Here is a 13,646-nt window from a genome sequence, read left to right on the forward strand (position 1 = left end):
TGGAAAAGTCATGGAATTTTAAAATGGTCATTTCCAGGCCTGGAAAAGTCACGGAAAAAACGTAAATCATAAAAGTTTTGGAAAAGTCATGTAAATTTGTTATAATCACATGTTCATTTACGCCGAGTTTAAAATAATTAATACGTTTTTTTAAAGGAAGACGCTCAAAATTTAAGTCGGCGTGCGCTCTCAATACGCAAAATGTTCTAAATTGTTCATGTGTATCCCGAGATTTCAGTTTGGTCATGGAAATTTGGTTTAAAGTCATGGAAAAGTCATGGAAAAGTCATGGAATTTGAAAATGGTCATTTCCAGGCCTGGAAAAGTCATGGAAAAAACGTAAATCATAAAAGTTTTGGAAAAGTCATGTAAATTTGTTATAATCACATGTTCATTTATGCCGAGTTTAAAATAATTAATACGTTTTTTTAAAGGAAGACGCTCAAAATTTAAGTCGGCGTACGCTCTCAATACGCAAAATGTTCTAAATTGTTCATGTGTATCCCGAGATTTCAGTTTGGTCATGGAAATTTGGTTTAAAGTCATGGAAAAGTCATAGAAAAGTCATGGAATTTTAAAATGGTCATTTCCAGGCCTGGAAAAGTCATGCAAAAAACGTAAATCATAAAAGTTTTGGAAAAGTCATGTAAATTTGTTATAATCACATGTTCATTTATGCCGAGTTTAAAATAATTAATACGTTTTTTTTAAAGGAAGACGCTCAAAATTTAAGTCGGCGTACGCTCTCAATACGCAAAATGTTCTAAATTGTTCATGTGTATCCCGAGATTTCAGTTTGGTCATGGAAATTTGGTTTAAAGTCATGGAATTTGAAAATGGTCATTTCCAGGCCTGGAAAAGTCATGGAAAAAACGTAAATCATAAAAGTTTTGGAAAAGTCATGGAAATTTGTTATAATCACATGTTCATTTACGCTGAGTTTAAAATAATTAATACGTTTTTTTAAAAGAAAGACGCTCAAAATTTAAGTCGGCGTACGCTCTCAATACGCGAAATGTTCTAAATTGTTCATGTGTATACCGAGATTTCAGTTTGGTCATGGAAATTTGGTTTAAAGTCATGGAAAGGTCATGGAAAAGTCATGGAAATCTATTGGTCAAAATGTGTAAAAACCCTGATCAGTTGACTTTAAAGTCTGACTGTGCTGCCGCTTGACATGTTCACGTGTGTGTGTGTGTGTGTGTGTGTTTGACTCTCCTTCTTCTCCCACACTGGTGTTGGACAGTAATGTCTTTCTTGGATGTGTCCAGGAGAAGAGGAGATGGCATGTCATTCTTTGCAATTTAGTGTTTCTATAGGAAATACTTCTTTATGTGAAATTCAACATTTTATGAGGCAGTTTTTGGAGTGCAGCTGAAATGTAATTTTTTTAACTCTAAATGGAGTTATCATGCCAGAGCGACCCGCACATGGCTTGTTGTCTCATGACTGGCCCGACTTGCTGAGCCTCACAGGAGCTGCAGGCACACTCGGTCCCATCTGTCACTTCGCACGTCGTTTTTCTTTTTCCTTCTCGGTAAATGTTTTCTCTGAGTAATAACAGACCTGTCACGTATCCAGTAAGTTTACAAATCAATGACCGTTCTAGGGAAATGTATGCTGGGATGTATTGTATCAGGGTTCGTACGGTCATGGAAAACCTAGAAAAGTCATGGAATCTTAAAATGGTCATTTCCAGGCCTGGAAAAGTCATGGAAAAAACTTAAATTATAAAAAAATTGGAAAAGTCATGGAAATTTGTTATCACATGTTCATTTACGCCGAGTTTAAAATAATTTATATGTTTTTTAAAAGAAAGATGCTCAAAATATAAGTCGGCGTACGCTCTCAATACGCAAAATGTTCTAAATTGTTCATGTGTATACTGAGATTTCAGTTTGGTCATGGACATTTGGTTTAAAGTAATGGAAAAGTCATGGAAATGCATTGGTCAACATATGTAAGAACCCTGTGTATGGTCAATAATCCAGAGTTCAACTGCATGACTGAGGAGAGTATTATGACTCGTTTGTATTTTAATTAGCTTCCTATGTTTTTTGTTGTTGTATCCAACTCATTAATTTGCCACTGAAATAGAATTTACCTTGTGAGATTTACTTTTGTTTAGTTGCTAAAAGAACACCAGAGATACAAAGAGCACCATTAGACGAGTAGAGAAAGCCCAGTCTGTTAGATGTTGCTCGGGTCCTTTTGGTTGGTCTTTGTTCATTCAGGAAACGCTGGCAGTAACGGGGTCTTTCATCCGTTTGGATAACTTACTTCAGGCCACCTAAAAAGAGACGGCACTGTTCTTAGTCATTCTACCTCCAAAGCTGAATGTTATCTAAACTAAATATTGGATCTAAACACTTCCACTTAGAGCAGCTTGTTTTATCATCAGCCAAGCCTGCAACCCTCCATCATGTTTCATCGATGTCAGTTACCTTTTTTTTATTGTTTATTCTACAAGTGTCCGTGTACATCCCACGGCTCAAATTTTCCAATCTTTAAAAGTGTTTACATTTTGTCTCGATGGGTATTTAAATGCAATCCTTTGAGATCAAGACACACAAACGTACACTACCGTTCAAAAGTTTGGTGTCACTTTTCAAAGAAAAGCACTGTTTTTTCAATAAAGATAACATTAATCAAAAATACACACTATACTTTGTTAATGTGGTAAATGACTATTCTAGGTGGAAGTGTCTGGTTTCTAATGAAATATCTCCAAAGGTGTATAGAGGCCCATTTCCATCAACTATCACTCCAGTGTTCTAATGGTACATTGTGTTTGCTTATCGCCTTAGAAGACTAATATCTGATTAGAAAACCCTTGTGCAAGTATGTTAGCACAGCTGAAAACAGTTATGCTGGTGATATAAGCTATACAACTGGCCTTCCTTTGAGCTTGAAGTTTGAAGAACAAAATTAATACTTCAAATATTAATCATTATTTCTAACCTTGTCAATGTCTTGACTATATTTTCTATTCAATTTTCAATTCATTTGATAAATAAAAGTGAGATTTCATGGAAGACACAAAATTGTCTGGATGACCCCAAACTTTTGAACGGTAGTGCACGTTTCAGTTTGGGATAGCGGTGACCAACAAGTGTTTATTATTTCCACCGAATACATTACTACCATCACCAAACCGTAGAATCAATGTTTCTAATAACACGATAGCCCCAACTCCTTTTTTTATTTGAACGTGCGTTTCCTTTCCACGGTCTTCTCTATTGATTTACGGCGTCTGGCTGTACGCCAGGTGCGTCCCGACGAGCGCCAGCCTCTGTGACTCTAAACAAAGATCTGTGAGACTTTGTTATTTCCCCGTTTTGCGACGCTCTCCACCTGCTGGCGTCACTCTTCCATGGAAGTCGAGAGTGTGAAACTGTGTTTCCGAAGCAGGTAAAGCGACGAAAACATTGACGTATTTGGACGCGTCTGTTTCCTCGCTTTACTTTGTGGGTGAAGTACTGTCTTGTTTAAATTGAGGCTTCACAATATCGTGATGTAGGGTTATAGTTGGGGGTGGGAGTGCTTCTTTCATTTCTGGGAACGCTTTATGAAAATGTTTTCTGAATTGCTGTTGACCTACTTTGGCCATTGGTGACTAATACATATACTTCTTAGATTGTCCTTTTTTATTGTTAATCTGTCTTGAACGACGAGCCAAAGAGTCGCCATAATTCTGTTTTTAGTGTAATCGACTGGTGAGTGTTTTTTTAAATTTTTTATATATATTTATTTGGATTTTACAAATTAGCAAGACAGGACATTAAGGATACAATACAAAGTGAAAAGAGAAATAAAAGGGTAAAGAACAACAACAAAATAAATAGATAATGGATACAAAATAATTCGAAAAACCACAGCACATAACACATTCGCACATCACCAGTATAAGTACATATTTAAGGTTACATCATCAAATCAAGTCAGCATCAGTACCAGTGTTTTTAATCTGGCACAGCAAAGTCCACCCCGGAGGGGTCCACCACGTCTAAGACTGGTTTCCTTAGTCTGACAAATCCCTTGACATTGTCATGGAGGGGGCTGGTGAGTGTTTAACGTACACACATTTCATCTGAAAGACGACTCGGCCGTCTGCCCGTCTCCTTGGCTCCATCGACCGCGGCCTGCTTGTGTTTACTGGGCAGCCTGCGTTAAGTACAAGCATGTGTTGAATGCTCCCGGTGTATCGCGAAAGGGCATAATGACAGGTCTGGTGGAAAATGAAATTGGGCTTGATGAGGATTTCAACTTTCTCTTTTTTGTGCTTTGAAATGCGGTGTTGCTGGGTGAAGTCACAAGGACGCCTTTCACATCTTACTGCAGACGTTGCATACTTTGAAATTAAAGATTGCACCTTGTATACGAAGGCTCGGCCAATCATTTTAAAGTCGACGCATTGTCTTCTGCAGATGAAACATCGGACTTTGGTTTTCTTTTATTCATACCATCATTCCTGAGGCCAGCATTTCTGCCTGAACTGTAAAACCTGCAAATATACACACATCTCACAACATATTACACACATGTACACATGCAAATCATTTGTGAATGTCTTCCTAACATTCGAAACTTTCATTCAGGCATTTGTGAATCTCAATCTTACGCTTGTGGATTCGCTTTATACACAAACGCAGAATTTTGAGACAAAGTTTCCGCCGGTCCGGACTAAAATGTACTTGTATCGCGCGACCATTTGGGGGAAGCGTGCAATCGGCTGCCAACGCCATTTCGGAATTTCAAAAGTAGGAGAGCGCAGTCTTTCTATGCAGGGCTCCAGACTGCGACCAAATGGTCGCATTTTGCGCCTAAAATTAGACACAGTACGAGTAAATTTTTCATCAACTCGCGCATGCGCGACCAGTAAATTAGCAGATTTTTTATGTTTTTGTTGCTGACAAAACTTGTTCTACACTTCAGCCCACTATAGTTAGCGGTAATGCCTGAATGACTGGTTTGCAAACCGACATTAACTCCAGAAGAAGAAGAAAGGAGACGAAAACAGAAGAAGAAGGCTGGCCTGTGTGTGAGAGGGGGGGGGGGGGGGGGATGACCACGGTTAGAGGCTAATGTGTGAAAAGAGGCGGGTCTTGGGGGTTATCGCGCGAATCCAAAGATTTTACATAGCGGTGTCTCCTGTAAACAATGGACAATGGCGAAGCGGACTATCAGTTCGTACTTTCTTCCTAAACCTAATGATATAGAGAAGACAAATCCCGAGAATGAGTCCGACTCAGATTGTGAGGAAGGCAGGAAATTCAGCTTTCGCGATGAGTGGCTGCGCGAGTTCACCTGGCTGAGGTATTTCAGGGAGACCAATTCAATGAACTGTACATTCTGCTGTCGATTCCCACAACATGCGGGGAACAAGAAATGTGCTGATAAGACTGGCACTACACAATTAAAACACGACACGCTGATCAAACACAACGCCAGTCTGAAACATAAAATGTGCCGGGACCTGTGCAATGAAAGTGCAGCTCCACTCCCAGTCGCATTTAGAAGACAAGAGGCTGCTAACCAGTGCGCCGAGGAGGCCGAATTCAGGGCTCTCAAGTGTCACGCATTGAGCGTGAGACTCACGCATTTCGGTCTTAAGTCACGCACTCCCGCCACACATCGTATTTCTCACGCTGAAAAAAACTCTCGGCTATTTAATGTTTTAATGTGCCGCAGCGCGCCAACATGAGCTGGCCGCGCTGCCCTCACCGTGGAGGAATCAAGCGCTCCCCTGGAGTTCTGCTGTGAGGAGCCACTTATCAGCCAATCAAAAAAAAGAAATGGGCAACACAATAGCCAATCAGAAAACAACCCGTATCTGGGTAAGAGTCAATCCAGCAACCAATGAAAATATAGCATCCTGGAATTGCGCGCGACCGACTAATATCCGAAAATTGCGTTCTGGGGGGGGGGGGGGTATTTTTCAGTAAGTAAAAATGATGGGAACACTTTGCAAGTCGATTTATAGTGTGCGCCCCTAAATTTTCTGCTTGCGCCCCTAAAATTTTAAGTTGGGGGCCACTGTGCTTCGAGTAAAAAAAGTTAGTCTGGAGCCCTGCTATGAGATGCTGCTTCAGCAATTCATTATATTTTATCGTCCTATTAGAAGACGAATTGAGCTGCTTCTTGAGTTGGCAATCATGTGGCCTGTGAGGGCCTGCACCAGATATATTTGAATATATTCAGGTGGACCTAAAGTTGCCCACGAGAGTCCTGGTGCCTTTCGTTCTCAATCAGAAATGTAAGTGTGTGCTATCCAATAGACACACAACATAAATATGCACTAATACTCCTTAAAAATTACATTATAGAATAATAAATGCATGGTACTTATCTCTGGCTATTAAAAAAACAAAAAGTAAATCGCTCATAGAACGACTGCATGCTCTTACTTTGAAATATGGAAATATCGGCGTGCTATCCCAAAATGGCCGAGTGATACTGGTGCATTTTGGGACATTGAGGCTTAAGCGTACAAGTTGTAAATGTTCCGAAGAAAATTCACAAATGCTTTGATTTGTGAATTAATTTAATGTATTCATCGATTTTTGTTTCATTCTGTTTTACATTTGTAACACTATTCTGTAAATTATATTTGCGCACAGATTTTTCGATGTGCTCAAATAACATCGAGATGAATTTATCTCCAAAATACGGCAACAAATCCCCCTCGGGACCGTCGCTGTCATCTCAAATGTCCGAGGAACGGGGGAATCCTCCTCGGAGAGCCCACACTTATCCGGCCTCACCAAAGCGGCTCCGGCTCAAAGCGCTTGCAGATGTGTTGGAGCGACTACCGGCCCGTTGGCCACAGCGGTTGGACCTCTGTTTCCATCCAGCTCGCTGGATCAGCTGTCAGTTTCTTGGCATTTTGAGCTAAAAATGCCTTTAAAACACCGGAACTCTCCGCGCCTATTTTATTTTTTCCAGGTTGGCAGTTCGGTTAAAGGTGTTTACATTCTGTAGTCCCCACAGGGGGAAAGTGTACAGCATGCTGACGGACACATTTCAAAAGTGTGAACGCCTTTTTTATGAAGTTGGAAATAGACACCAGTGCACCAAGTGTGGGATAACGTACTTAATTAACGCCTACTTCAAAACACTTTCACTATATCCATCAATTTGTCACACAGAAGATGAATCTAATCTCCAGGATTATGGATAATGACTCGGGACATATTTCGATGAGCGGTAACGGTAACCAAACACAATATCCCAAAAAATACAGATCCGCCATAAATGCTTCACGTGAAGATACCGTAACATTTCGAGGCAACGGGATAATCTGTGTGTGATTTGGCCGTTTTAGGGTTACATCGTGTTTTAAAAAATAAAATAAATTGCACTGAGCCGTCTTTCGTGATTTACATTTTCTTTCTCTGTCCCACTCTAGCTGCCTCTGAGGGGAGAGTCAACGGCGGGGAGGATTTCTTTCAGAAGGTGAGTGTGTCGTGTGCACTTGGGTGGCGTGTGCTTTGTCTTTCGGTTGTGTTCAAGCCCTCTGAGCTGGGAGCAGGTGGCAGGTGCTCCTCCGGTCGCTCGTAATCACGGATCAAAACAAACGACAACGGAGCAACAATGACGTTGAATCGCTCCGGGGCTCTGATCCTATAACGCAGCTGACTCAACACCACGGGCCTTCCTCACGCAAATAATATACCACAGCAGGGTTTTTCCTGCATAGAGAACATTTGGGCGCGCGCCTAAGCCGTTTTCCCGAACGCCTATGACAAATCCCGAGCGCCTAAGGCAAAAAAAAGTCTGCGATGGAGAAAAAAAAAAAACTGTGTTCATCACGTGCATGTCAGCGAATATGTTCTCAATAGGGATGCGCCGATCCATATCGGCCGATATTCCCATTATCGGTTTTGATCGGCGTTCTCAAAACGGCCGATCAAACTTGGCCGATCAGATGACGTAACATCTGCGAGAACTATCAGACGTTTCAATCGCGGCGCACTGCAACGGAGACGATGCGCCCGGCGAGGGCCTCAGAGGTCCACGAGGGGATCCTCACGCAGCGAGCGGCGTCCCCGTCCCCCGAGTTGAATCTCTGGGTCAACTCAGCCGACTCTCACATGTCTGATCCCCTATAGACTGATGCTCACGGTAAACACATGCGATCGGGAGCGCGCGAGGGTTTTGATAAAGTTAGCGGAAGGATTTACGTGACACAACATCCGGTTTTGCAAAGTTAGCGGAAAGAACCACGTGAAACAACATCCGTTTTTCAAAATAAGATGTCGACAAATCATACACAAGTAAACAATGAACTGATTTTGTATCTTTATAGATCGTTTCTGAGATTTAGCTTAAATTATGCTAACATTAAAACATTTTTACTGGACCAAGGAAGAGTTTATAAAAATAAAGGTCAGACTTTTGTATGTTAAAAAAAGTCCTGTAAATGGATTTCCCCAAAAGTTCCAGGAAATGAATAATGCAGATGTGTTCCATACATATCTGAAATCCCCTACACTGGCAATCAATCAATTTTATTGTATCAATTAGGACATTTTTCAAAGTAAAAGTCCTAAATGTTTAAAGAAATCGGTAATTTCTTTAATGTTTGAGGTGATTTATATATGTATTTCCTCATAGTCTGAGGCAATAATGCAACACAATAAATAGAATGCTTCAATTGACACCGTGATCGGTATTATCGGATCGGCAGATACTGATTTCAGTGATCGGCACCCAAAAACCTGATCGGTGCATCTCTAGTTCTCAATAGTATGTTTCAAGTAGGCTACAGCCGAACCCTCGTTCTGTTTTGATCAATAGTAATCGAGTTGATAAGTGTGTCTTCTTGTCTGATCAAAACGCAACTGTGAGGTGCGTGAATAGATAGAGCGACACAGACCGTGCGCGCGTAGCGCGGCAACATTTTTTTTGGGGAGCACCGAAGACTCATTTTGACCAAGGAAAAACCCTGCACAGGGTTCGTACGGTCATGGAAAACCTGGAAAAGTCATGGAATTTTAAAATGGTCATTTCCAGGCCTGGAAAAGTCATGGAAAAAACTTAAATTATAAAAAAAATGGGAAAAGTCATGGAAATTTGTTATAATCACGTGTTCAATTACGCCGAGTTTGAAATAATATGTTTTTTAAAGAAAGACGCTCAAAATATAAGCCGTCGTACGCTCTCAATACGCAACATTTTCGACATTTTTCATGTTTATACCGAGATTTTAGTTTGGTCATGGACATTTGGTTTAAAGCAGGGCTATTCAACTTTCACGGGGGGTGTGAGGGCCGCACAGAATATTGATCAAATAATGGCTAAAAATGAAAAACAGTAATGTATATTTCCACAGGTAAACAGTCACACACGAAAATGCGTCGGTATTGTGTGGCAAAAGTGTTGCGAACAAGCATCACTATGGATCAATATATGAATTACTTGAGCTGAAACTAATATCTGGTGGCGCAGCGCACAGACTGTGCCTCTTTGAGTGCAGTCTCCTTTTGCGTGAAAGAGATCGAAACCAGGTCGGGCGATCTTTTTATTTTTATTTTTTCTAAAATGTATTTCTTCATACGTGGCTGTGATGCACTGCTCACTTATACAATCGTAATCGCCCAAATGGATATGAACGGTGGCTTGAAGATCTCCAGCAATATGTTTGTGAATGTGTGACTAATCTGGTGAGCGAGACAGAGCCCCGCTGCAGATGTTAAGAGAACACAACGCACGCACGCGTAGGGAAACCAGTAGGTTTGAAAACCAGTAGGGGTGTAACACCGGCAACCAACACAGGTGCGTAACATAAAGATGTAACCATACAGGTTTGGTTGAGGCAACAGTGAAACTCAATGGCTCTGGGTTAGATGTCTCAATGTATAAAAGAGGCGTGTCCGTCAGTTTTATTTTTTCTTACCAAGCTATACTGATTTGCAGGCAGTCTTGCGGGCCATAGTTAAACTCAAACGGGCCGTATCCGGCCCGCGGGCCGCTAGTTGAATAGGCCTGGTTTAAAGTCATGGAAAAGTCATGGAAATCCATTGGTCAAAATGTGTAAGAACCCTGATACCATAATACGCCACTTCGTCTCCTCGTGTTCGAAGCGAGAGAGACTGACTTTTCTTTGTCACTGATTTAATTAGTGAATGCTCTGAGGCGTCGTTACGTCCAATAATAGAAGGATTTGCCTCTTAAAGGGTCTTGAAAGCTGCTCCCATCGTGTCTCTAGTGCTCATTGCTCAGTCACGTGTGTGTGACTAAATGTGGTAATTTTCATTACCGTATGGTCTTTCATAGCAGGTCCAGCCTCAAGGATTAGTTTTTTAAAGCACATGTTCTATTAAAGCCTCAATGTCTCTAACATGGAAATAATGTTCTTTATTAATAACGCTCCAGGGACATTTCCTGTTTCTTCCTACAACGATGTATAACACCGATCGTGAAGGAAAATGTCCTCGATCATGAGATTTGATCTGCAGTTGATCCGTTTTATTGCTTAACTGCTTACTCGCAACCAATCGAATCACAGAAATTAAACTTTTAACTTTTATCACGGTTCGTACGGTCATGGAAAACCTGGAAAGGTCATGACATTTTAAAATGGTCATTTCCAGGCCTGGAAAAGTCATGGAAAAAACTTAAATCATAAAAGTTTTGGAAAAGTCATTGAAATTTGTTATAATCACGTGTTCATTTACGCTGAGTTTGAAATAATGAATATGTTTTTTAAAGAAAAACGCTCAAAATATAAGCCGGCATACGCTCTCAAGAGGCAAGATTTTCTAAATTTTTCGGTTTGGTCATGGAAATTTGGTTTAAAGTCCTGGAAAAGTCCTGGAAATCCATTGGTCAAAATGTGTAAGAACCCTGTTTTATATTGCACTGACAAGATTGCAGATTGGATTTATTTTTATTTTATTAAACAGATTCTGTGTGTCAGAGCAGCCCCGGGTCGCTTTCAGGTTCTTAGTCGCTGTAATGGAACAAACCCCAAATGTTGCCTTGCTGGCCAACTCTAATCAAAGTTCTCTTCGTAAAGCACCACGGAGAGGGAAGACGGCGGCGATTAACGACATGAGTTGAGATGTCGAATGTACGAACTGTCAAATAACCTTGATCCGCTCTATTTGTTTAACTTGAACCTCAAGTATTTGAGGGAAAGTGTCTGTGCCGTTTCAAAATGAATACAGACTAATCACATGGCGCTGAGAATGAAAGGGATCACATTTTCAACAAAGTAAATGGCTAATTGTATTTTTTGACAGCTGGTATTTCATTAATTATCGAAGCACTATAATGGATTCAGTCTTGTTTAAAATCCAGTTTCCTGGATATGTTTTCAACTCCCTCCGTAGTATGTTAATGGTCTGTAATGAAATAAATGATGGACATCGGTTCGTTTTCGCTTTCTTCTGTAATTTTTTCCCCCCATATTTGGTTTTGGCGGTTAGGGAGCCGAGTTAACTGTCAAAGAAGGAGCCAATTTAACTGTCCCTGAAGCAAGTAATGCAAACCAGGCGCCTTCAGATCCTCCTCCCAGGAATCTTAACAAGGACTCTCGATATTCTCTAAATCTGTCTCCACCTCATTTGGTTTGGATATAGCCGTAATGTTTAAGATGTGTAGGTGTCCACCTCGATCCACCACGCCATTCTGACAAAATCCGTCTGTTGGTGTTTTTACATTTTGTCTTAAAGCCTCTGGCTGGAATTCTGTCACAAGCTCGTTCAAAGACGAGCGGTAACGTTGGCAATTAGAAATTACCGTGCAGCGGTTTGGGTTGGCAGGCCGGCAAAGAGCAGCGAAGGAGGAGTGCGAAAGTCGTGTTTTTATTGTACAATTTCCATTTGGATAACTGTATAGTTTCCTTCTGATAGCGTGATCATCGTCATTCATGTCAAAAAGTCATGAAAATAAACACTGTGGAACGGTATTGTTGAAGGAAAATGGATGAGGTGTGTGAAATACCTCGACGTTGATGAAAGTGGAAACTTCTTAGTTGCTTTCTTCCCCGTCCAACACACCCATCTATCACACACACACACACACACACACACACACTCGGTGAGACTACTAAAGTACATGCGTCGCTACTCTCCCTGACGTGAGGCAAGTGTTGGCTCACACACTTCGACATGTCGGGCTCTGGGAGTGACATTTGGAGTTCAGTCCCTGACGAGAGCAAAATGAAACAGTCGGCCCCTGTGCCTTCTCCCGAGAGCCGCTGGCTGCGGTCGATCAAACCCGCTTACTCATCGTCTGCTGGACTTCCTCTGAGTCCGGAGCAACATTCCCCTTCATGGCGTCGGTGAGAAAGTGAAGAGGACCTCAGGAGGGTCCCACAGCCGGGAACCGAGCCTCGTGCCGAAGTCCCCGCAGCCCACATGGGCGACACTCGCCAGCTTTTTTCTTTTCTTTTTCTCTTCGGGTGTTGTTTTGGTCTCCTATCTCACATTTTTGCTCTTCCCTCCTGCTATTTCGTCTTTGCTCTGGCGTGTCACTGTTATCAGTCTGGTTTATAACAATGTTTATTTTTTTTTGCAAATGGCTTACTTTGCTCGAAGCCCACGTCGGTGAACAGTTCCGTCACAGGTTTTGGACGGAGAACCGTTGGGAGAGTCGAATCATGGCACAGACTGCGGAGCTGTTGGGAGGGCTGTGCAGAAGTTGAGCCGCGGGACAGCGGAGGGCCGAGGAGCTCGGCTGCTTGCAGGGTCCGTACGGTCATGGAAAACCTGGAAAAGTCATGGAATTTTAAAATGGTCATTTCCAGGCCTGGAAAAGTGATGGAAAAAACAACTTAAATCATAAAAGTTTTGGAAAAGTCATGTAAATTTGTTATAATCACCTGTTCATTAACGGCGAGTTTTAAATAATTAATATGTTTTTTAAAGAAAGACGCTCAAAATATAAGCCGGCGTACGCTCTCAATAGGCAACATTTTCTAAATTGTTCATGTTTATACCGAGATTTCAGTTTGGTCATGGAAATTTGGTTTAAAGTCCTGGAAATCCATTGGTCAAAATGTGTAAGAACCCTGTGCTTGAGATGATCCCTGCGCCACTGAGGCGCTTGGATCTGAACGATGCTTTTGAACCCTTCTGCAAGTTCATCCTCTGAATTTCCATCGCCGTTTCCCAGGAGTTGCGGTTCTGTAAATAATGCCAAGCATGGTGTTTAAGTGCAAGTGCACTCAGATCTTAGGCCAGGTGTCATTTATTTTATTTGCCTTCTAGCTCTGTAGCATCTTGTATTTCACTGCTCTGACACCGGGAAAATAGGAGAACCGAAGACTGTAAAGATGAAATATTTGGTTGGCATGAAATTGTGAGATGTTTTTACAGTAGATATTTTTGCAGAAGAGCTTTTCCACTAATGCGTGTTGCCCTTTCATAACCGTGCACATGTTAGCGTTCGCACTCGAGTTGTTAACATGAACTCGGTTATGACTGTTGAGTCTCGTGGGGGATGTTCAGGCCACGCCGTTCCCTCAGGCTTACCCCGTCCCCTCCAACAGCCCTCTGAATCCCCCTCGCAAAAATACACACACACACTCCAGCTGAATCAACAGCTGCACCATAACAGTGCGGGCCAGGAAACATGTCTCTGCCATGTTGATTGCTGCAGTGCTCTAGTAAAGTGCACACATCCAGACACGCACGCAC

The 13,646-nt window shown here is 41.7% G+C and overlaps 1 protein-coding gene across 1 annotated transcript in view; it reads left to right on the forward strand.

Annotated features, from left to right (window-relative positions):
• LOC130206805 (protein bicaudal C homolog 1-B-like) overlaps positions 1 to 13,646 on the forward strand; it is a 64,957-nt gene that overhangs the window by 11,814 nt on the left and 39,497 nt on the right. Inside the window, exon 2 of the mRNA XM_056434969.1 lies at positions 7,409 to 7,455. Coding sequence (XP_056290944.1) covers positions 7,409 to 7,455 — 47 coding nt within the window. The remainder of the gene's footprint in view (positions 1 to 7,408; positions 7,456 to 13,646) is intronic.

This window comes from Pseudoliparis swirei, chromosome 17, assembly GCF_029220125.1.
Source record: "Pseudoliparis swirei isolate HS2019 ecotype Mariana Trench chromosome 17, NWPU_hadal_v1, whole genome shotgun sequence".
NCBI lineage: Eukaryota > Metazoa > Chordata > Actinopteri > Perciformes > Liparidae > Pseudoliparis > Pseudoliparis swirei.